The sequence below is a fragment of the Myxocyprinus asiaticus genome, chromosome 49, assembly GCF_019703515.2.
Source record: "Myxocyprinus asiaticus isolate MX2 ecotype Aquarium Trade chromosome 49, UBuf_Myxa_2, whole genome shotgun sequence".
In the NCBI taxonomy this organism is placed as follows: Eukaryota; Metazoa; Chordata; class Actinopteri; order Cypriniformes; family Catostomidae; genus Myxocyprinus; species Myxocyprinus asiaticus.
Genome location: NC_059392.1, coordinates 20,560,992 through 20,587,397, shown reverse-complemented (window position 1 = coordinate 20,587,397; position 26,406 = coordinate 20,560,992). Strand labels below are relative to the sequence as shown.

At 35.8% G+C, this 26,406-nt stretch overlaps 1 protein-coding gene across 7 annotated transcripts in view; it reads right to left on the bottom strand.

Moving 5' to 3' along the window:
* LOC127438130 (ephrin type-B receptor 3-like) overlaps positions 1-26,406 on the bottom strand; it is a 64,261-nt gene that overhangs the window by 23,534 nt on the left and 14,321 nt on the right. For all 7 annotated transcript variants that reach the window (XM_051693449.1, XM_051693445.1, XM_051693450.1 and 4 more), the window contains 2 exons: positions 7,118-7,182; positions 709-1,381 (listed from right to left, as the gene is read on the bottom strand). In XM_051693449.1, coding sequence (XP_051549409.1) covers positions 709-1,381; positions 7,118-7,182 — 738 coding nt within the window. The remainder of the gene's footprint in view (positions 1-708; positions 1,382-7,117; positions 7,183-26,406) is intronic.

The following is a 26,406-nucleotide window of genomic DNA, read 5'->3' as shown; positions in this document are numbered from 1 at the left end:
AATAAAAATGTGCCTTAATGTGATACTGTAATAAAAGACTGAACTGCAAATTGGGGGAAAACACATACATCAGCACTTCTGATGGGTGATACAGCTAAAAACATGATCACAATATGTTTCAGCCTTTTCACGATATTCGATATGTATCTCATTATTTATGTATTTGCTCTGAAATTACTTAAAAAGGAGATTTGTTTTTCATTGTTGCCGAGTAGATGATCAAAAATGTTAATGTAAGAACTATATAAGTAATAAATAGTAATTAATAGTAATGAAATAAGTAATTAAAGCATTGTTCCACTGTTTTTTACTTGATATACACAAGCAAGAATATCTAACAATTTTAATTTATATGCCGCAATTGAACAATTGATAGTATACTGTATGTGTAGTATCTAGTATACACAATATACTTAGTATACTATAAACTATATGCACCAATATAAGAATACATATTAATAAACAGCAATATTTATTTGCATAAACTGTTTTAATAAATACATTAAAAAAATGCCACACAGGGAATTCAGTGATGCCGCAAACAAATCGTTAAATTAGTCATAGTCTCTCAAGTCCCGAAAAAAAAAAAAAAAGGGCATTAAAATCATTAAGATATTCACAGTGTTGCAGAATTTTATACTGGCAAAAAAATCAATATGAATATCTTGTGAATATTCTATATATCACCCAGCCCTAATCAGCACTCACCTTGGCAATGTGTTTCCTTAACAGCAGGCTCGAACCCAGCCATACAAGTGCAGGAACCTACAGGAACCATCCATTCTCCATCTCCATTGCAGTAGAGTTTGAGAGGAACCGACACTTCCAGAGCATTAGCCACACAAGTTCCAGGGGCAATGACTAGTGAAGTGGCCTCCGCGCCAGTTGCCGTCTCAGGGAAGACCGCAAAATTGGCAATGGTTGTTGAACACTTCTTGTAGAAAACTCGTACAGAGATCAAAGACATGCAGGCACCTAAGTCTTGGAAGGCCAGGTAGAAGCCAGCTTTGGAAAGTGGACCAAAGCTGCGAATCTTGGTGTTGACGCGACCAGACTCCAACATGGAGAAGCTCTCATCTGGAGCAATGGTGTCCACCTTGACATAAGGGTTCTCCATCCAAAATGGACTGGTGGCTGTTGCTGAATCCGAGTCGGACTCGTAGTAGAACAGGTTGAAGGTCTCTTTACAAGATCCTGGAATATTGGGAATGCTGTTGCAATCCCGTACAGTAAATTTCATTTCCACATACACACGGAGAACGTCCTTGCGAGGGATGAAGTCACTACGAAGCCAATTGTTCTGATTAAGCTCACGAACATTGCACACTTGGTATGTTCGGATGGGGTTCATGGCATCATCATATCCACTAACTTCCTCCCACTGAGCATAAGGTGAAAGAGACAAATAGTAGGAAATAGTTAACACTTTTAGTCATAGATACAACAACAACAACAACAACACCATTCAAGGTCACCTTGTGACTTCAAGTCTACAGGGTGACCTACAATAGTAGGTGTCTTCTACAGAACAAAAGCAATAACAAGTGTTTTATCTATAGTACAGTACAATAAGTTTTATTGTCAGTCTTACATATGAAACCATTTTCATTTTGATGTTATCCAGGGCTTTAGAATTCAAGCACTACAAAGGTATGGCAGGCAATAAATCGCTCTTAGCTACGGCTTCACACGCTACAAGAAAGGAGCTCAAGAAACAATATAAAGGAGAGAGAAAGGCGAGAAACAAAGTGAATGGGGTGGATAAAAGCGAGGGGAAATTAAATGTTGTGCTTTTTGGTTTGTGCCTTTTCAATTACACATTGTACATGCCATCATTAAGTAGGGAGCTGCGTGCTGGTCTTTCATCCATGTTCACCTTGGCAAATTCATCAAAATTACTGTGGAATGTCAGAACTCTATCAACAAAAACAACGAGTGGATGTTTACCTCATACCTCGAGTGTGGAGCACTCTCGGCATCACTTCACAATCAATTACCATTCAATTACACCATCATGATTACATTGTATTCAAGCAGAGAAATAAGCTGTCAAATTGTCTGCCTGAATTATTTCCTTTTTATCTAGCTGAATGAAGAGAAATTATTTTCTAATAGTTAACGAAACAGCATTTTATAGTGAGTATATTTAGAAGAAGTATTTTTTTTATGCCATTGTGGTCCTCGAAGCTGCATTGCTTTGGGGGAGGGGAATTATCATTCTAGAGAGCGTTTAATTGGACTAATATCTGTGAAGTACATGATGAATCATCAATATTTTTGGCCTGTTTTCCCAGATGAGAAAAAAATCAAATTTTAAATGTGTACATCTGCTTGAAATAAATTGTGTTTTCTTGTAGGAGGACTTGTAGCATATCGATGGCCTCATAGCTAACAGACAAAAGCCACAAAACTCCTATTTTAATTTAATGGGGTCATTAAATGGGGTCTGAACCCAAAGCGAACAGAAAACTTAAAGAAATGAGCGATAAAAAAAAAAAAAAAAACAAACACCAATATTTATATATATATATATATATATATATTAAAATGTGCTACAAAAAAAAAAGAATAAAAATTCCATGCAAGGGAATCAGTGCAAATCTTTTTTGAGTGATGATGCAAACAAATTGTTTTATCTAAAGGCGCGGTCACACATACCTTCGTATGGTGGAATTCCGTGGGCGAAGATGGCGTGGGCGGATGTTGAGCAGTTGTGAAACCAGCAAAACAATTATTGTCAAGCAGTGTCTTTTTAATGCTGCAGTTTGTACTCTGTGAGGATTAAGTTAAAAAGAAACTCACCGCTAAAATGATATCCTTGTACATTGTGAATATTCAGTGTAGCGGTGAACAAAGCACCACCCACACAGAGGTCACTGCCAAACCAAACAATTTCCCATTGTTTGGCGAATTCACGTAACTTCAAAATTTGTGAGGGGAAATTCTTCACCTGAAGTTCATTGGGCGAAATTCACTATCGCGCAGATTCCCATTGAGATGACTGTATTCCACCTACAGAATTTCGCCATGCGAAGGTATGTGTGAGCGTGCCTTAAATCAAATTTTATACTAATTTACAGAAATTAATCTATTTAGCCAACTGTAACATTGTTTTTGTTACTGAAGTTTAAAATGTTTAAGTCACGAAACAGTGAGGGATCATGAAACAAATTGCGGTAAATTGAAAACATTGTTTTTTTAAATTTTTACATAATTTACATTTTTATTCCATTGGGTCAGTGTGAATGCAATGCGAACTGCAAATGCGCTAGAGTCGAAAGGGAAGAGAAAACTAGTCCGGCATCCAGAGATTCGCTGATCAGAGCGATGTAGTGTTTGTGTAAGGGTGAAGTCTTTAATTTACACAGCGATATGCATGTGGTGTGGACAGGACATTCATCCGTATCAGCCTCGGGGACCCAAGGTAGACTGAGGCATCCAGAAATCTCTACTTTATCACGGCCTCACTGAGCCAGGGGTGCAGGGATCAATATTCAGCAGCAGGTCAATGGGACAGCAGAAAATATGAGGTGTAAATGATCATTTAGTTCAGTGGAATAAATTGCTGAGTGAGTGAAGATGGGGCAGAGGAAGTGGCCCGCACTTTGCACTTTCTTTGACTCCTCTGGGTATTACGAAGCACCAGTATCTGACATCAAAGTTTTCTCTATCTAGGATTAATGCATTAAATAGGCTGCGGGAAAAAGGGTCAGGTTCCCTGCCATTAATTTTACTTGATGAATAGTTGAATAGTCGATGAATAGTTATATACGTTTCTTATTTTTTCACTTCTGCAATCTTAGTGGGACAGTGAATTTACTTCTTGATGAAGATGGTGGCATAGCAGGATGGTTAATGTGGTTATATACAGATACAGTATATATTGATAGTAGAAGGTAATTTGACATAGAAAATACCTTTAAACATAAACAATAACAATGGTTATATATATAAATATGTATATTGCATGTTTATTTTTCCTTTATGGTCTAAAGGAAGAGTCTTTGTTTTATTGTGTTTATGGCTTTGGTTGGTTACAGGTGCGAGAGTAATAGTCTTTTTCTTCTTCTTCTTCTTCTTCTTGACAGTTTAAATAAGAAAGAACAAAAGAAACAAAAGAGTAAGACTGGGATTTAATCCAATTTATTTGCTCCGCTGGTTTTATTAATATGCGGGCACAGTTCCCTTTTTTTTTTTTTTTTTTGGGCACAACATACCATTCAATTTCATGTCAGACAAAGTAACAAATGAGTATTGCATAGGAAAGAGCGATATGGAAGATGCAGTTGTGCCAATTATGCCAGTGGGTGAATCTCACAAAACTGTCAAGAATATCTCTGGGTCATACTTTAACCCAAAATCAAAAGACGGATAAGAATACAAATAAGAATAAAATAAAATGTAGCCTATATTCGGGACCATTGTTTTGTTTTTTGTTTTTTACCTTATCCATGGTATTATTCCCTTAAGCACATTTCCTCCCCTAATTTGCATTACTGCAATGCAAAAAACTATTGAAATATTATTCAAATTGTAAGCTATTCACACATCAAGATCGTAGTACGAAGCCCTTTAGAGGACAGGGCATACAACTTTTTTCTTAAATAGTTTGCCTTCTCTCACAATAACTTTTGTGTTCCCTCACAATAGTTTGCGTTCCCTTGCAATAAGTTTTGCCTTCCCTCGCAATGGTTTGCATTCCCTCGCAATAAGTTTTGCGTTACCTCGCAATAGTTTGCAGTCCCTCACAAAAAGTTTTGCATTCCTCACTATAGTTATCCGTTCCCTTGGAATAAGTTGTGCGTTTCCTTGCAATAAGTTGTGCGTTTCCTCGCAATAAGTTTTGTGTTTCCTCGCAATATTTTGTGTTCTTTCACAATAAGTTTTGCGTTCCCTCGCAATAGTTTTGCGTTCTTTCACAATAAGTTTTGCATTCCCTCACAATAGTTTGCATTCTCTCACAATAAGTTTTGCATTCCCTCGCAATAGTTTGAGTTCCCTCACAATACATTTTGTGTTCCCTCGCAATAGTTTGCGTTCCCTTAGCAATACGTTTTGCCTTCCTTCGCAATAAGTTATGCGTTCCCTCACAATAGCTTGCTTTCCCTCACAATATGTTTTGCATTCCCTTGCAATAAGTTTTGCTTTCCCTCGCAATAAGTTTTGCGTTCCCACACAATAAGTTTTGCATTCTCTTGCAATAAGTTTTGCATTCTCTTGCAAAGGTTTGCGTTCTGTCGCAATAGTTTGCATTCCCTCGCAATACGTTTTGCGTTCTCTTGCTACAATTTTTGCGTACTCTTGCAAAGGTTTGCATTCTGTCGCAATAGTTTGCTTTCCCTCGCAATAAGTTTTGCGTTCCCTCGCAATAAGTTTTGCGTTCTCTTGCAAAGGTTTGTGTTCTGTTGCAATAGTTTGCATTCCCTCGCAATACGTTTTGCGTTCCCTCGCAGTAGATTGCGTTCCCTCACCATAAGTTTTGCTTTCTCTCGCAAAAGTCTGTGTTCTCTTTACAATAAGTTTCGCGTTCCCTTTACAGTAAATTTTGTGTTCCCTTTGCAATAAGTTTTGCATTCCCTCGCAATAGTTTGCATTCCTTTGCAATAAGTTTTGCGTTCCCTTGCAATAGTTTGCATTCCTTCACAATAAGTTTTGCATTCCCTCACAATAGTTTGCATTCCCTCGCAATAAGTTTTGCGTTTCCTCGCAATAAGTATTGCATTCCCTCGCAATAGTTTGCGTTCCTTCACAATAATTTTTGTATTCCCTCACTATAAGTTTTGCGTTCCCTCACAATAGTTTGCATTCCCTTGCGATAAGTTTTGCGTTCCCTCGTGATAAGTTTTGCATTTCCTTGCAATAGTTTGTGTTCACTCATGATAATAGTTTGGGTTCTTTCGCAATAAGTTTTGCATTCACTCGCAATAAGTTTTTCATTACCTCACAATAACTTTTGCGTTCCTCTCACAAAAATTAAGAATTTTATTAACATTGTTTTTATTTTCCTGTATTATTACTATGGTTTTACTATGAATATCAAGGTTAAAATATGGTTACTGTAGTAATAACTCTAAGGGGTTCCATATGATAGTTTCTGTTTTACTGCTTTTCTATGCTGATATCAATAACAAAAATCATTGCTTAACAGTCATTTATTTAAAGTTATATAGTTAAAAAATCCTAAAAGATTACAATAAATAAAATTGTATTACAGTATATTTTTACTAACTGTATCTAATATAGTTAAACATTACTAATACTAATTTTCACTGTACTACAGTAACTAAATCTAGTAAGAAGGACCATTAATAATAAAGGAAACAACAAAAATTATAATAAAAAAATAGTCACGAAAATAATGTCACAATGCAAACAAATCTAAATGGCCCAATTACAGGCTTAATTTTCTTTATGCAAAGTCTATATTTATTTATTTATTTATTCCTTTCAGTTTGGGGGTAAAATTTTACCTGGACATGTTTTCATGAGAGTCACCCCAGTAGAGGCAATATTTATGTTTCAGATTGAAAATAAATCTGCCAGAACCCTGTGAAATTTAAGGGAGTGCAGCCCTGGTGCCACATTTCCCCTGTCCGCCCTGAAATACAGTGGGGCGTTGTGGGTGAAATGTATACCTGTGTGCCTGACAGGGAGCAGAAGGGGAAGAATTGGGCAATGTATATTCTGAAAGGAGGCATCTGTTGGGGTGCAAAATGGGTGTGCTGTGACCCATTGTGCTTGTGGGAGTTTAAGGGCTTTAATGGGGGTAGGGAGGGAAATTTACAAGCATAATATATGGACATGGAAGGATGATATGTGTCACTGGGGCTGGGGGGGGGGTGGGGTTATTGTTCGGAAAATGATGCTTCAATGTAAAAATCTAAATGTTTCTAACTGTAGGCTTAACAATCTTTATGAAAATGTGTCTTTATGCAAAAATAATCATATTTAATTATTTTCTGTTAATTTAACCATTCACTTTTAATCATTATTTTTGTATTACTATTTTAAATAAAAATATTGATTTTGATTTAACGTGAAATGTGACCTGAACATGTTTTTGTGAGAGTCATCCTTTATACTTTATTAAAAGTCAAACACAAAAATAGTAACTCACCCCAGTTTCAGGATGTGAAGTCCATGCAAGTTCAGTTGTAGCCCATTTGGTGTCCATCAGTGTTTCTGCAAACAAACAACAAAGATCCACTCAGTTTTAGTAACAATATTTCAGAATTTTATAAAAACTCTTAAATTAGTAAGAGAGAGTAAAAAGAAAGAAAGAAAGAAAGAAAGAAAAGAAAAAAATAATAAAAAGCCTAAAAATGAATTGATTTCACACTGTGCAGGAGGAGCCAGCCAACATATAACTGTCCCTGTTCATATTGTTAATCATAATTAATGGATCGTGGTAAATTCACGGGCGCAGGAACACAGAAACACTATCATGCTAATCAACAGTGAAAAGACGGTGAAAAGCAAAAATATCTTTGTGGGTGATCCAGAAGGCATTGTCAAAGATTTATGACAGCACTCCTCTAATTAGATTTAATTAGCCGTGTATTTGCTGGGTGAGAAAGAAAAGCTAAGTGTTTTTGAAAGACAAACCAGCTCCCCTTCTCAAACGTACACACACAAAATATCCACACACTCGAACCCTTAAGCTAGCAGCTGTAAACTCAAGAGAATATATAACTGAGCAAAGGCATTCTTGAATGGCACCATAAAACTGACAAAAGAAGAGCTTCACAATTTCCTCAATACCCAATATGCTCTGTCTGTCTGTTTTGTTATGTTCTTCAATTTTCATTACACCTGCCATATGTGCAGTCCTCTGTTTTTATTATAATAAAAGCATACTCACTTAGCGTAGACTACAAACATGTTGAGAGAACCATTTCGGCCACCTGCTTCAGCTGTTTATATATAGCTTATAGCGTTTACGATTGCAAGTTGTGATTCTGTTTCAGAAAATTAAATGGATGGGCCTTTTTTAAACAGCGATCTGAATTTGTACGCCAGGGTATAAGACAGCAGAGTATCGTTTTTCAAACTTAAAGCTAAATTTGTCCAGCAAAGTGAACGGTAGACCCTGTTTACACCTGGTATTAGCAAACTTTTTGGGTGATTTGATTACAAGTGTACAGCGCTAAATAGGTAAGCGCTAAATAAATGTTTGAAAAAGTGATGTTTGAAGAAAAGTAAGCAAATTCATGGTAAATATCACTTATGAGCAGAATAGTTTTATTTGGTGTCATTTCCAATCAAGCTGTAACTGCAAAAAGTTTTAAAAAATATATAATGTAACTGTATTAAGTATACATAAAATGTAAGCTATGAAATTAGCATTAGCAAGACAAAGGAGTCATGTTTTTCGTTCAAAATGTCATAATACAGCTGCTTCACTAAAACAACAATGTGATTTCTGCTAGAAATGGCATGTCTGTAGTGAGATTAAAATTAAATGTTTGGAGTATGTGTGTCAACTTTACGTCCTATTTTTGAGTCAGCCATTTTCTTTCAAAAGCATTAAAAATGTCATAATACAGCTACTTCACTAATACAACAATGAGATTTCCGCTCAATATCACGTTTGTAGCGTGATTAAAATGTAAAAGTTTGGAGTACATGTGTCGACTTTTACATCCTATTTTGAGTCAGCCATTTTCTTTCAAAAGTGTTAAATATGTCATAATACAGCTGCTTCACTAAAACAACAACGCAATTTACCCTCGAAATGTCACGTTTGTAGCGAGATTAAAATGTAAAAGTTTGGAGTACATGTGTGTCGACTTTTACGTCCTATTTTTGAGTCAGCCATTTTCTTTTAAAAGCATTAAGAATGTCATAATACAGCTGCTTCACTAAACAACAATGCAATATCCACTCGAAATGTCACGTTTGTAGCGTGATTAAAATTAAAAGTATTTTGGAGTACATGTGTGTCGACTTTTACGTCATTTTTTTTTTTTTTTTGCACTATTGACATACAGTAGCACAGTAACGTAGTAATCCCTTACAAAGGAGAGTTCTGGGAAACTTGGTGCAAACTTGGCGCAAATTTGCAGTGAATTCGCCACGCGATATTTTCACATAAAAATGAGCTTTGCGGCAAACTCTTCATTGTCACCAAAGGTTTGCTACAGGTTCACCACTACCGGTGAAAACTGCAAACTTCTGGCAAACATTTGCGGCGAATCGCAAGCTCATTTACATGTGAAAATAATGAGTGGCAATGAAGAATGACTCTAGATTTTTTATAAAGGGAAATTATGTACTGTATGAAGTCACGCCATTGGAGCCCATTTGCTAGAAGCTTGCTAGAAGTTAGCTGTCCATTGTTTTATATCTCCTCTACTGTACACAATGCGAGGCGTCTGCATGAAATATTAAAACTGACTGTGGCTACACAAGATGTTTTTATACAAGAAGCCATTTGGACAATAACTTTATTTTATTTATTTTTTTTTGTCTTTAGTTAGAATTCGCCAGTGATTTCCTGTTGAGATGTCATGCACTGATGACATCCACTGCGATGAGAGATTACGTGTCATATCCTGTTGCTGACTGACAGGTCCACTGACATTTAAACACACTCTACAAAAGCTTTCATGGTTTGAAAGAAGGCAGCTGGCAACATCGACTGCTGTCGAAAAGCTGGCATGCAGGTAACCAGCCAAATACAATTCAGGGTAAAACCAGAGAAAAAGGAATCGAGTGAAAGCAAATGCATGTGTGAGTGAGTCTTAGTTCTGACTCAGTGAAACACAGAGAACGTTCCGGAGCATGCGGCGACTAACTCAGAGCGTTCTGCAGCCTTCGGTTTTGTTTGCATTTTGTAAGCTGCACTGAAAAACAGCAAAGCCATGCATTGTGTCAGCTGAGTGCGCTTTTAGATGAGGAAGCAGTCCTGACTCAATGAGAGAAAGAACACAGCGGAGGGTGACCCTCCCCTCACCCCAGCCCTTCGTGAGAGAGAGAGGCCGTGCCCTCAATGCACCAATTTGTTCGCACTTCTGCTGGAAGCCTCTGCATGGAGCCCGATTATGACTATAGATAATTTTGTAACAGTTAAAATGGCTCCATGACTCCACACATGGAAAGGTTTGTTTAAGCTACAGAGAATCGAGGGTTTATTCTCGTTTCTACCCAAGAATATGAGCATTTTATAATGCTATGCTTTCAGGGTGTTGCTCAAAAACCTGACAGACAAGTCCTCAAACATGCTTCGAGAAGTAAGAACATGGACAAAAACAGACTTTAAACCAAAAACTCAACCACGTAACCACATAAACTAATTGGTGAAGCAGATTAATTATGAAATATGAGAAAGCAGGCCAACACATTTATTAACTGCCACAAATTTTCCTTTATTGACCTCTTATTTACTTACAGTAACTGTCATGAAAGTTTCAAATTTACTTTTTTCAAAAAACAAAACACTGTTGAATAAATTGCAAACTGATTACTTATTCATGTGTACAATTATAAATGGGTAATTAAATGTGTGTGTGTGTGTGTGTGTGTGTGTGTGTATATATATATATATATATATATATATATATATATACACACACACACAGTTGAAGTCAGAAGTTAACATGCACCTTAGCCAAATACATTTAAACTCAGTTTTTTCACAAGTCTTGAAATTTAATTGTAGAAAACATTGCCTGTCTTAGGTCAGTTAGGATCACTACTTTATTTTTAGAATGTGAAATATCAAGATAATAACAGAGAGAATTATTTATTTCAGCTTTTATTTCTTTCATCACATTCCCAGTGGGTAAGAAGTTACATACACTTTGTTAGTATTTGGTAGCATTGCCTTTAAACTGTTTAACTTGGGTCAAACATTTTTGGTACAAATGTGCTTCTCACAATAAGTTGCTGGAATTTTGGCCCATTCCCCCAGACAGAACTGGTGTAACTGAGTCAGGTTTGTAGGCCTGTTTGTAGACTCGCACATGCTTTTTCAGTTCTGCCCACAAATTTTCTATCCGATTGAGGTCAGGGCATTGTGATGGCCACTCCAATACCTTGACTTTGTTGTCCTTAAGCCATTTTGCCACAATTTTGGAGGTATGCTTGGGGTTATTGTCCATTTGGAAGACCCATTTGCGACCAAGCTTTAACTTCATGGATGATGTCTTGAGATTTTGTTTCAATATATCCACATAATTTTCCTTCCTCATGATGCCATCTTTTTTGTGAAGTGCACCAGTCCCTCCTGCAGCAAAGCACCCCCACAACATGATGCTGCCACCCCCATGCTTTACGGTTGAGATGGAGTTCTTCGGCTTGCAAGCCTCATCTTTTTTCCTCCAAACATAACAATGGTCATTATAGCCAAACAGTTAAATTTTTGTTTCATCATACCAGAGGAAATTTCTCCAAAAAGTAAGATCTTTGTCCCCATGTGCACTTGCAAACTGTAGTCTGTTTTTTTATGGTGGTTTTGGAGCATTGGCTTCTTCCTTGCTGAGCAGCCTTTCAGGTTATGTCAATATAGGACTCGTTTTACTGTGGATATAGATACTTGTCTACCTGTTTCCTCCAACATCTTCACAAGGTCCTTTCCTGTTGTTCTGTGATTGATTTGCACTTTTTGCACCAAACTACGTTCATCTCTAGGAGACAGAATGTGTCTCCTTCCTTAGCAGTATGATGGCTGTGTGGTCCCATGGTGTTTATACTTGCGTACTATTGTTTGTACAGATGAACATGGTACCTTCAGGCGTTTGGAAATTGCTTCCAAGGATGAACCAGACTTGTGGATGTCCACAATTTCTTTTTTGTCTTTTTCTGAGGTCTTGGCTGATTTCTTTTGATTTCCCCATGATGTCAAGCAAAGAGGCAGTGAGTTCGAAGGTAGGCCTTAAAATACATCCACATGTACACCTCCAATTGACTCCAATTAGCATATCAGAAGCTAATTGGCTAATTGCCTAAAGCTTGACATCATTTTCTGGAATTTTCTAAGCTGCTTAAAGGCACAGTTAACTTAGTGAATGTAAACTTCTGACCCACCTGGATTGTGATATAGTCAATTAAAAGTGAATCAATCTGTCTGTAAACAATTGATGGAAAAATTACTCATGTCATGCAAAAAGTAGATGTCCTAAATGACTTGCCAAAAATATAATTTGCTAATATGAAACCTGTGGAGTGGTTAAAAAAAAAAAAAAGAGTTTTAATGACTTCAACCTAAGTGTATGTAAACTTCTGACTGATATATATATATATATATATATATATATATATATATATATATATATATATATACACACACACACCAAACAGTAAATAGTAAACAGTAATATCCTATATTATGGGTATTTACTGACATGGGTATTTACAATAATACATAGGTAACACCTTATAATAAATTAAGTCAGTAAATAAAAGATGTTAGCCAATTATTATTGTAAATACCCATGTATTATATCATGTTAAATGTTAATGTTGCATAATGTTAAAATATTAATGTTAGTGACTTACTAATGAAAGTAATGAACCTTCTCAAAGTGTTTCTGGGAAATTTGTGCTACAAAAAAAAAATTTAAAAAAAATTGTGCAGCCAACCTGAGTTAAAAATATTAACGATTTAATTATGTAACGATTACTCTTTGTTTCTGGTTCAAACACTAAACATACAAGTTGCATGTCATGTACACATTGAAAATCAAATTAAAATTCTCCGAGTTGCATGCTACAAACACACACACATTAATGTAATAAAGGTCAGCGCTTACATTCTAATCCACTAATTATAGAGCAGTGTTAATAACAGAGAAAGAGAGAGAAACTCACACACATACATACTCATTTTGTGGGTTTACAAGTACCTTCAAATATTTATTTGTTCCAGTAAGCTATCTTTTTAAAAGAGGGGTATGTGAACAAAACCGCCTCTATTGATACAAAGAATGTTCAGTGGATTTAGAAACTGACTGCCGTGTGGGCAGACAGGTGAGAGATTAGCACAGGATTTCTGCTGAACTGCTTCCAGCTTTAGCGATTTCTTTTCTTATGTTGTTTGGAGATTTTTTTTTTTTTTTAAACCTGAACTGCTCGACTGATCAGGATTCTGGAGCTTGAATTCTATTAAACTGAATTTTATTTACATTTATTTTTGCATTTATGAAAATTAAAGGTGCAGTTTGTAATTTCTGCAGTACTTGCATCACTAAATGGATTAGCAAAATATGACCTCCCCCATCTGTCACTGGTCAGTCAGCTAAACAGATATTTCCGCCCCAAACTCACATGATTGGTTGAGACAATGTTGATGTGTTGGGCTAGTCAGAATGCTTAAAAAAACTGAGCAATGTTTTGATAGCAATGTTTGATGCTATTTTAAACTCTACATAATTTATATGAATAATTATATAATGATGATTTAATAATAATATGATAATTCTAAAATAATTTTCTAATAATAATTGTATTAATTTATTCATTTAAAATATTGCTCTCTCTCTCTATATATAGCTATTTACATATATAAATATATACACATTTTTATGCAAACAATTTTATTAAATATTTATGAAATAACTTTGTGAATTTGTGTATGAAATGTATATGCCATCAAATGTACAGGTTTGTAATTATTTATTTTTTGTTATGTAATTTTTTTATTTTATTAAAACATTTATTTATTGTTTTTATTAATTTTATCAATTTTATTTAATGTGTTCTGAATTGAGATTCAAACTGTGCATTCTGAATGACTTAATATTCACAATTTGTATAATAACTCTAGTTATTTTCACTTGTGTCTCAAAATATGTCTATTCTCTCTCATGCTGCGTTGTTGTGAAAACTCACCGAACGGCAGGCCACACATGGCACAAAACGGGGAAAAAAGGAACGTCTCTCTGTCTCCAAACACTTGAGCTCTGTTTGGCCACCCAACACATCGATGTGTCAACAGTGTGAGGAAAACACTGCATTAAACTTATTAAAGCCATTAGACTGATTGCTTTGTATGTGCTTTTGTTGCGGCTTTTATTAGCTCTTGGGGGGTTAGGTGAAGCAGGCATAAAGTGGGGGAGAGGAGAGAGGGAGAAAAACATTGAAAGAGGACGAGAGGCAAAAGAGGAGGGGGAATCCTATTTAAATTGAAATGTGGTGAGTGGCCCGGGCTTTTGTGGCACAGTGGAGTGTGGTGATTAGAGGAGAGGGTTGCTTTTGGCGAGTTGGCGTGGAACCTCTAATTGGTCGACAGTTCTTGATGTAGTTGGCTGGATCTTAAACACCCGGAATCCTCCATGGGAATTCCATGAAAGGAGTCTCCTTATCCCCATCCGTCCACTTGCCGTCAGTCATTGCACAATGCTTGTCACTCTCTCGGCTTTTGAAGAACTAACAAGGTGCACTGTCAGTTCTACGGAAGTAATGCTGCGTTCATGTCATTAATTACTATAATTAAAGGGATAGTTCTGTAGTGATGACAAAATGATAATTTTTGGGTGAACTTTCCCTTTAAAAGTATACATCTAGTAAAACAATGTTCTCGTCTTGTCGACTTGTACTGTACAGTGTGTTACAAGTTGGAAACAGAGACACTTGTTCTGGTCCCGTGGAAGCCAGGAAGTAATCACGTTCCCATAAACAATGGTGAGCGCAATTCAGAGGTTGCATTTTCCCGCTAAAATTATATTTTTACTCCACTGACGTTTAGGTTAACAGTTGGGGTTTGGCGTTAATAGGGTTAATAAAATATGCACTCTGTTTGCCTGTATTCCATCATTTACAACTAAAAATACAACTTGCTTTTGGCGGCACTCTGTGGACATTTCACTCAGAAACTGAAGCTCACACGCAGCATACGTTCAATGACACTTCCAGCTTCGGCCACTGGTGGCAAAGGTTTGAATTACGGAATGCAAAGACCGATTTCAGGTGGAGAACTTTCGACCTACTGTCACCGAATTCACAGTGCGATCAGTCTGTGTTAGCGACATAAACTACTAGTTGAGGTAAGGGAACATATAGCCAATGTTACCTAGTGCGTTTTCTAAATTCGTCAAGATTTTGAAGTATATAGAGGCAAATTACTGTATTGATAAAGTATTTTATCTCAACTGCAATAAAGCTGCATATTGATTAATGTTGGGGTTATGAGCGTTGTTGTAGAAATAAATCATTTCTGAATACTAAGACGTTAACAACTCTTAGTGTAATATCAGAGTAGTCATATTTACGGTAATCCTGACAAAATGTGAATGTAGCGTAAGCTAGTGTATCTTATTTTCCATGCAAATAGCATAGAACATCTGAGAGCTGCTGTTGTTTTTCCTACTTTTTTGCTTTTGTGATCTTTTGTTGAAAAAATTATACCCTTCAAGCATGTGGCCACAGCACAAATCTAAAACAATTGTTTTTAATGATCTTGATGCCAGTTACGATGACAGCATTTGACAGGGAGGTGGCAAAGAGCATAAGTGCGCCTGCAACATTTTTGTTTGTTGTGTTAATTAGTTCTTTTTGGCAGATGTTAGAAGACTGTGGGGTTGTAACGGGTTGTAGGGGGTCTGATTTTGAAGCTGACATCATCAGGAAAATGGGGTTACAGAAATAAGACGGTTTACTTTGATCAAACAGAGTCAGACACAGCGCTAACGCTCCCAGACAGCACAGGGTGCAGGGTTCATACTGCGACCAAGAGATGAGCTGCAACCGAGATGAATATTTAAGGCCTATCCGATGATGTGTGCATGTGTCAAACTGAAAAGAACCTTCTGCACCCTGCTGTCTGGTCTTGCATGATTATTATAGTTTTGAATTTTGAATTTGTTTTTATTTCCATTTTATTTTCATTTTGTCCTTTCAATTATGTGTTGTCTAGTGTTTCAATCTAGTGTTTTCTGGTTATAGTTTAGTTTTTTCGTATATTTCGTTTTTAGTTTTAGTATGTAAGAGCTGTGTTAATGCGCTAACAGTTATCATTTAAAGCTAAAGTGTATAATTTCTGAGCCACTAACGTCACCAAATGGAACTGCAAAAATAATAATTGTTTTCTGCCATTGGTCGTCCAAACAGATAGCTCCATCCCAAACTCAGAGTACAAAACAGTGTGATATCACCACAGACCCACATTGTTTACACTTTTCAAGGGTATTAACCAACAAATGGCTTACTTATAGTCAGTGTTAGGTGTAATGTGATTAAAAAGAAATTAGTTACTGTAATCTAATTACTTTATTAAAAAGTATTGTAATACATTACATTTTAAAATATTGTAATCAGATTACAAGTACTTACTTTTTTAGAGTCAGTTAATTACTTTTAAGTACATTACTTGGGTTATACAAATTCCTAAGATAATATTATTTATGTGGAATATGTTTAAAACGTTAATTATATTCATACCAGTGCATGGTTTGCATGTGGATGAGGAGGAAATACAGACATTATTTTGCATTTGTTGAGCAGAAACACACACAAAAAAATCATTCTGTGAAAAGTGTTGTAAGGAGTTTTAGAAAGTAACTTAAAAGTAAAGTAATTAGTAATTAAATTACTTTTTCCATGACCTAAGTAGTAGTTTAAACTGATTACAATTTTAGAGAAGTAATAATTAATCTTTAATAAGTTACTTTTTTGTGTAATCCAACACTGCTTATGGTTGTGTCTGCATATTAAACTGAGGCCTCGTCCACATTAGAACATTTTCGTTTGGAAACGTATTAATTTTATTGTTTGCGGCTCTCATCCACACTAGAACAACATTTTCCTACACCAAAAACAGAGCGTTTCAAAAACACTCTCCATTATGCTGTTAGAAAACTGAATACAGAGCTTTCAAAAAAAAAAAAAAAAAAACTGATTTGTGTGGACATGGCTTGAAGTAGGAGCATTTTTTTATTTTAATAAATAACTAAATAAATTACAAACTTCAGCTTTAAATATGTTGATAAGCATTGCATTTTTCATGGCCATGTAGCTTTAACTCTATCTTAACTAAAATGTATTTATTGTTGTTTTTATTCAAAAATACTGTATTTAAAAAATAAAAATAATAATAAAAATAATAAGTAATGCATAATAAATAAAAAAAGAAATGTATTTTTTGAATTAAATAAGCTTTTACAATAATATTAGTTTTAGAGCTGCCAGTTGATTAAATTATTTAATTGCGATTAATTGCATAATTATTCATAGTTAATTTTGATTAATCACAGATTTTGAAAGTGCTGAAATTTGACTCTCTCTATATATATTTATTTTTCTATTAAACATTTATTTAGTTCCTTCTTAGAAAATAATATGTAACAATAATGTTTTATACAAAAAAAATCAAACAAAGCCTTCCACACTATAAAGACAGAAATGCCCTAAAATAAAGCCAATTCAAGTAACATTAAATGTTTCACAAAGTTTAAGTGGGAAGTTATTTATTCAAAGAACTATTTCCAATAGTTTGCGTATTCATTGCAATGGGCATTTAATCGCTTAAACTCTCGTCCTCCACAAAATTTACCATGGCTATCCAATTTGATACAGCAATCGTGAAGCTGCATTTACATGATTAGCGCTGCTATAAACTCAACATGAAAAGCGCTTGCAGTGAAAAGCCTTGTTTTGCTTTTACATTTTAAATGAATCGCAAGCATTAACGCGTTAATTTCAAAAGCTCTTGTTAGTTTTAATTTTTATTTCAGCAAAAATGTTCATTTAGTTTTCGTTTTCTTTAACGATAATAACTGTGGTCCGGTTGCTGTTCTGCCTCAGAAATGGGCATTCTATCCCACTACCCACTATTTTTTGTCATGCTCTCTTTCTTCCTTCTTCCTTTTTCCAAGGCCTTTAATTGCAGAGGAGAGGCAATCTGATGAACAGTGAGCCCCTGGGGCGGCTGTCTGCTAACCAGGTGTGCTAGTAAGTATGCGTTTAAGTGTCTAAATGTGTGTCCTGGCTAACATATCCATGCCACTGTAGCTGCATGTGCAAAAGCCTCTAAGAAGCCGGGTGATCATGTCCTGGTCAGGTCATGTCTCAAAAAATAGGTGCATGATGCCCCTGCCCCTGAATAACCCAACAGCTGCAACTGATTGTGGTCAGATCAGAGTATGTCCCCTAAAGCACTTAGTTGACAAGTCGCAATACTGCACATGAGTTACTCTGTTGTGGCTAGACGCGACACAAGATGCTTTGAGATCGAGATAAAGCACGTTCAGCTATTAATGAGCACTTAAGCTAACACGTTGGTGTATTGTGATACTGTACGTTGATCCGATTACAGATTTCACACTAAACAAGGGCAGTCTACTCACATCACTGAAAGAGTGCAATCAATTAATGCGTTCATTTATTTTCTTGTCTAGGAGAGTTAGTATATGTTCAGAAGGCATACAACAATGCATTTTTAAATTTTGTTTGCCGTGTTTTGTTCAGAAATATTCACTTAAATTCATTCTCTATGGATCAGTATCCAACAAGACAACCACAAAAGTCATTCACCTGGTGAGTAAACCTTAACCAGTCTAATCAGGTTTGCTGGTCTTAGCTGGTTCAAGAAGGTCTTACTGGTCTCCTAGCTTGGCCAATTTGGTCTTTAGCTGGTCTCTGACAAGTCCAGTTGACAAGTCTCCCAACCCCTCTAAAACCAGCAAACAAGACCAGCAAGCCAGACTAGACTGGTTCATTATTATTTTATTTTACTTCTTTTTTTTTATTTATTTTTTTTTATTATTATTATTATTATTATTATTATTATTATCAGTAAAGTCAAAAGTTTGCAGAGTTATATGTAAAATGTCTTTTGTTCTCCATTCCTTCACTCGAAACATTAAAGCTATGACGTCTTCGGTAGTGCTGACGCTTTAGTTATCATTACACAACTTTAATGATAGTGTTTGAGGATCTGAGAGAAATACAGCTGTTCCTTTATGGTTGTTTCACTGTATGATGTGATGCTTGTGGTTTGTCAGCCCAAAAGAGTAGCTACCTCAAAACCAGACACAATTTATGCTTCAGAACATGTGATTTCAAATACTTCCCACTGTCATGTAGGCATCACTGTTGATTGTAATATTGTTTGTGGGATCAAAGCATTGGATGCTTCTTTGTGTCTGAGGTTTTGTTTGATTTGTTGTACCAAATCATAAAAGAAAATGCCATGAACAGACTCAACTACACTACCAATCAAAAGTCCGGGCACACCTGCTCATTATTCATTATTACCATTTTCCACATTTTATAATAGGACATAAATAGGATAAAACGATGAGATGACACAAATTAAAGTATGGGAATTATGTAGTGACCATAAAATTTTAAGCAAATCAAAATTATGTTACAATTTTACCTTCTTCAAAGTTGTCACCCTTTGTCTAAATCATGAGGTGCAAATAGTTACCGATTTGTACCGGCAAAGTGTTACAAATTTGTTAATAAACTTAACTCAACATATACTCCCTTAAAAACAACTCTTAAAGGGATAGTTCACCCTAAAATGAAAATTCCCTCATCATTTAATCACCCTCATGCCATCCCAGATGTGTATGACTTTCTTTCTCTTCAGAACAGAAACAAAGTTTTTTCAGAAGACTATTTCAGCTCTGTAGGTTCATACAATGCAAGTGAAGGGTGACCAGATTTTTCAAGCTCCAAAAATAACATAAAGACAGCATAAAAGTAATCCTTATGACCCCAGTTGTTAAATCTTTATATTTAGAAGTGATATAACAGGTGTGGTTGAGAAACAGATCAATATTTAAGTCCCTTTTTACTATCAATCTCCACTTTCACTTTTACTTTAACATTCTTTTTCTTTTGTTTTTGCCGATTAGCATTCTTCGTGCATATCCCTGCCTGCTGGGCATGGAGGAGAATTTATAGTAGACAAAAACTTAAATATTGCTTGTTTCTCACTCACACTTATATCACTTTCAAAGACATTTATTAAACCACTGGAGATGTATGGATTACTTTTATGCTGCCTTTATGTGCTTTTTGGAGATTCAAAGTTCTGGTCACCATTTACTTGCACTGTATGGATCTACAGAGCTGAGATATTCTTTTAGAAATCTTTGTTTGTGTTCAGCAGAAGAAAGAAAGTCATACACATCTTGGCATGATGTGAGAAAATGATGAGATGGATGGCATGAGGGTGAGAAATTAATGAGAGAATTTTTGAGATGAGATGAATTTCATTTTTGGGTGAACTATTTCTTAAGTATTTTCCACAGTTTTGCTTCTTAAGTAAATCTAACTTGTTTTAAAGATTTCTAGAAAACAAGACATAAATACTGCTTAAGAAAATATATTTTTTTGCAGTGTTCTCTCTCTCCCTCTCTCTGTTTTTATGTTGTATTCACACCTCTATCTCTCACTTCCTCTGCTCAGTGACTTCGGTGTATCAGTCAACAGGAAGCATTTTGACAGGCAGTGCTGATCACAGCTTTCCTTTCCATCCACTTCATTCTCCCATTCCCTCATATCTTTGAAAGCCCTTCTCTCTTCTTCTCACTGTCTATCATGCTCCCTAGGTCTCCATTACTGTCAGCAGGGAGCAGGGCCAGCTAGAATAAATACAGATGACTCAACCAACCCCACTGAAAAATGTAAGCAGGCGAGGGTAAACAGTGGAGAAATGTGAGGTAGGACAGTTTGGCTCCTTAAGCTTCTCTTAAATGGCATGGAGAGATATTAAAAAATATTCATAGGTCACAGAAGGTCACAAAGTTAGAAACATACCTCATTGTGTTCCACGCACAAAATATAGTTAATTTTGTCAAAACAGCACCATTGGAAATAACTCTAAAGACCATTTCAAGGTAAGAACATTTTCTGAAAGTCTTTCTTTAATTCTGGTAACAATTCTCAGTAAGGCTAGGAAACTTGTGCATTATGTAACACTGAGTCATGTGTGTCTAATGTAAAATAAAGCAATAAGCAAAGAGAGGCAGTGTGTTATGGTGATTTATCTATGTCTAAAATCACTAAAATGCTTGGTCTCGACTTTTTGCTTCAAAATGGTGGCAATGTGATTAAAGACACCAATTTTTAATAAATAATTACATATATAAAGTATTAACAATCCAACCTGGTCCCACAGAGTCACAATACTATACTTAAAGTTTTGCAAAAAAGGTTTTTCGTGGCTCGTTGTACGTATCGTGGCAGTTTCCTGGTAAAATGAACATTAGAGGCGCTATAAATGACAATTATTGTTTTTTTAAGGGTATGGAGGTAGGTTTTGTTGATTTAAAAATCAATAAAGCATTAATACTAAAAACGTCATCTGTTAGGGAGATGATTTAACTCGCTTTTAGCGCCACATAGTGGACATTTCACCTATAAAAGTGGACCATTCAGTCACAGGTGTGTGTGTTTTGGTATTTGGCAAATGGCTTCGAGTATGGCTCATCCAATCAGAATATAGAGGCAAAACTATCCATTTTATAAAGAAGTTTTAACAGTAAAGCTGCTTTTGTTTATCCCCAAAACAACCCTAAAGCCCCCAAGGTGTGTAAAAAATAATCAGCGAGTTTGCGTTTTGAAATTGCAATCCAGAGAGCGTGATGAATCGTGCCGTTGGCTGGGTTTGGTGTAAGCACATTTTAACAGTCAAACACCTATGCCTCTCCTCAAGCGAGAAGCATAAAAGGACTATGATCACGATAACTATGTTTTGATTGATTTTTTCGTTCTGGTTGAAATTCTACTCTGGCTTTAATAAACTGCCAGGAATGCAAGTCTGCCAATACTGCTGAAAAAACATCTTTTTGAAACTGCCTGAAATATGTCTCCATGCTCAATAGAGCTCAATGCGTAATTATCCACGACTCTCAGGCAGGCTACGTCGCAAACTCTGGCACTCGGTCCCGAAAGCCTGCTATGAACTGTACCGGAGGGTGTTCTTTGCATAAATCAAAAAGGATAAGAGTGCATTGGCATAATTTATGAGCTGGAACAAAGGACAGTGGTTGATACCTCTCTTTGTATGTGTAGCACACCAATCCTCAACAAGGTGTGATTGAGTCTTATAAAAGATGTGGAGAAAATCTGTTTAAATTTTGCTTTTAGTCCATGTATGTTAGCTTTGAGACATCTGTATGCTAGTGTACAACTAAAAGTTGACAAAATTAGCATATTTACAATTTACAGTCCTTCTCCTCCAGGAAAATGGACCAAACACATAGACCAATACTTTAGCAATGTCACCGCCTACGTCACAGATGGAAGTGGTGGCAAAAAAAACGGATGGAAAGAAAACGGTAAACCGAACCTGTAGTTAACTGACCCAACAGTCCTAAAAAAAGTTAGCTGTTGGCTTTAAATTGTCTTTAAAAAATTATAGCAATTGCGAGAAATAAAGTCGAAATTGCGAGATATAAAGTCGCAGTTGCTGGAAATAAAAACAAAACTGCAAGTTACAAATTCTAAATTATGAGATATAAAATAGCAATTGCAAGAAACAGTCTAAATAAATTCACAATGTTAAGCTATTAAGTCAAATTTAGGACTAACATTTTTTATTTATTTTTTTCTCCATGGTGGGATCAGATAAAAAAAATCACAATTGTAAGACAAAGTCACAATTGTGAGATGTAAAGTCAGAATTACCTTTTTATTTATTTTTTCCTCAGTGACAGAATCAAGGAACTATACAACAGCACAAATCACTGTTTTCAAACAGGTTTCCCAAACACTCCCCATGTCTTCTATTGGTTGGATATTCCCGCCAAACTCACACATTGGTTCAGCTAATGTTGCTGTGTTGGCCTGGTCGGGAAGTTCAAACAAATATTTTATTTCGTAGTATCACAGAGCCGCAGTGTTTAAGATTTTCGGGGGAAACAATCTACGAATGCAGTACTTATAGTTGTCTCTGCACATTAAACTGGGGTAGGAGACAGTATATTAACAAAATAATAATAGTAATAATAATAATTACAATTTTACGAAATTACAAAAAAAAAATCATCCTTCCAAAATACGGAAGTATTCCCTTTTTAGCCCTTGTGTTTTGTAGTGCAAGCCAAAGAATGGGACAGAAGCCATTCCAGGTTCATTATTGAGGTATTTTGGCACAGTGCTGCCCACTGGCCTCGCCTGTCAATGGCGGAGAGGAACTGTCTGCTGTAACAGCCGCCCAGGGACTCATCTCCATCTCTCCAACAGCAGATTGCCATACTTGCCTCCCTTTGACGCGTTCATTATACCTCTACCGAGGCAGCCAGCACACATCCAGGCTAAATATATGGTAATAGTATGATCCTGTGGGACCTCTGGGAGGTGTTGGCCATGCTGAGGAGGTACTATGGCAGTTGCTGAAATGTCCAGAGAACGCTAATTTTCTCCATCTCTTTTTACCTTGAGACAAGATGTTTGTGGAGGGACACGTTGAGGATGATGTCAAAGATCTGCTATTACTGTATCGCGAGATGTGAAGCTGAGCAGAGTATAAACCAAGAGGCTTTGGGTAGAGCGTTTTTAGTAGCAGAAATGTTCTGGTTTGAATTAGATATTGAGCTGTCTGTCAGGGTAAAGTTGCCCTTGATAAAGTCCTCAGCCAAATGTACAAAATCATCTTACCATGCAAACATACAATACTCTGCAATGGCTAGGTTAAGTATAATGAGACATTTCTGCTTTACATCATAGGACAGCTGTTTGTCAGCAGCTACCAGACTGATGTGATCCACATTTACAGCATTCCAGTGGCTTTCAATCGGTTCATAATGTTTCAAATATACCGTCTGGGGAAGCCAATGAGGTTCAGATAGATTCCTTTTCATTTCTTTAGAAAACACAAAACTGTGCGGCCGATCCAGTTTCGTCATTTTGGTTATGTTCACACAGTCAATGTTTGAGATTGAAAATCATATTTACTTTTACTAACAGGTGTAACAAGAGTTTAAACTTTGCCAGTTACAAGCAATTTTGAAAGGAAATAACTGTCCGATCTAAAAATTTACACCAGAAACTGGATTCCAATTGACGCAACATTATTTAATAGACAGGTCCAATCGAGGTGCAAGCTTATCTGTTAAACCTTAATTAACCCTCAGCAGCTTCTAATGCCTTTTTAAATTTACAACAGAGCGTAAACTCACTTTTGGAGCCATCTCTGGGCATTTCACCCAAAAACTAGAGCTCACATATAATCTTTTGTTCAAAAACACTTCCCGCTTTGGCCACTGGGGGCAGAGCTTCAGATTTTTGTAAGCACAGATCGAGTTTAGCTGAAGTTAACCTACTGTTTCTTAATTCACTGTGAAATCATCTTTGAAAGCGGTAGTCATTCTCGTTTATAAGTGCACTGTGTGTGAATGTAACTGTATTTAACACTCTACAACTGGACTGACAACCGTATTCTGCTGATGTGTAAATGTAGCAACATTAGCATTGGCATCAACCACCAAAGACATGGGAATAAATCTGTAGCTCAGTTTCGTCATGCTGCATGCTAATTATCAGGATATGTTGCGGTTTACCTGCTTCAACAAAGAAAACACATCCAATGACTCCAACTCCACCGCAGTGTAATAGGAGTTATTATCTTCAGTTCTTTGGTCTTCCTCTCTTAACATTTTTGGCAACATGTGACACTAGCCTGAGGCAGTGCAGGTCTCCTTCAACTGCTTCTTCTCACGTTAGTTCATTAAGCCCAGAGCTCCTCGTTAATGTTTACCTGCCCACTCATTATCTGATTCAGGTCAGGGCCGCAATTACAAAGAAAGGTTAGGCAGTAAGCGACAGGAATGCGGTTGGGTCGGGCTTTTGTGAATGCTGAGCCGACAAATACACGCACAAATACAAATACACACCCACGAAGGCACTCTGAATATGCTCAATGACTTCAGCGTGGTTTGTAGGGTTTGGAAACGGGTGCTGAGTGAAAGGCACACCATCATTTATGTTGTCATTGCTTTGTGTTTTCATATAGGTCACATTATCAGACTCGTTTTAGCAATCTGTGCCATGCTCTAGCACTGTGGCAGTACCTATAATAAAAGGCGGGGCAATGAGGTATGCAAATTTCAGATGTTCTTATAACCAGTGACAAACATCTGAATATACACTGGCCCCAACAAGTACTTTAACACTGAAAAGTGACGACTTTTAAAAGTGTATGAATGTCTTTGCATAATACAGTAAATATTATAAATTATCAAATCAAGTGTCATTTATTTTAACCCTCAGACTTAGACGCAGACCTAGTGTAACATAATTGCAACGTTTGTTTAAAGTAATTAAGTCTAAAAACGTCTAATATTCATGAAATATGGGTAAATATGGGTACACATAACATAAGCTGACAATACTGAAACAATTTAGGTGGGGGGAAAAATTGCATATTAACTGTCAGTGCGCTCACAAAAGGTCACAGCTAGTTAACACTTTTGAAAAAAAAAAAAAAACATATGAACAATATTCATTATATATATTAACTTTCATAAATCTAAAACCAATTTTTCTAAACTTAGCAAAAATGCAATGCTAGGCATTAGCAGTCAAACTTTTTCTATATTTACAAAATGGAGCCATTCAGTAAATCACAGATAAATTATTTCAAATGATTTTTAGCATTTTTTTATTTATTCTTTTATTATTATTATTATTATTATTATTATTAATTTCTTTTGCTGTTTTGTCAATATTGTTAATATTATTATTTATATGTTTATGGTATTCATGGTATATTAAATATACTACATTATATAGAGATGTTTTTTTTTTATTATTATTTTGAATATGCTAGCAAATATATATTCAATATCATTAGTCCTCAAAAGTTTTAAAGAATCACATTTCTTACTTGTTCATGAATTTACCCTTACTGCTTGTAATAAATTATTTTTGATATACTTTTGTGTGCTAAATTGTGTTGTGAATTGTTTTCTTTTATTATTATTATTATTATTATTACTATTATTATTATTATTATTATTATTGTTATTGCAACCCTAAATGCCCAGCTTTGCATTTTTTTTCCCCCTTAAATTTACCTCCAAACCAAAATATACATAAAAAGAATATTTTTTTTTTACAAAAAGAGTCTCCTTTTTTTTTTTTTTTATCAATATCAATGCTCTGATCATTGATGGTTAAAGATAGCACAAGTGCATTCATTTTGTTAGGTTTTAAATGATGACAAAATGTATTTTGACACTTCCAGGTTGTCAAACATTAATGGAACATTTCCATAGTTAATGTGTTGAACTACACCTGTAGCTACTCTGCTTGGACACCTGTGTGACCTTGAGGGGAACTGACTCCAAACATCCAAAAGGTAAACACCTAAAGGTCTAGCATAATTTGTTTGCAGTTTCCAATTGGTATGATATTGTGTATCTAATGCAATGACAATTAGATGTTTTTAACTGTGACTTCAGGGCCCAAATACTCTTTTTTTATTTTTTTTATTCTTGGTCCTAGAACAACATT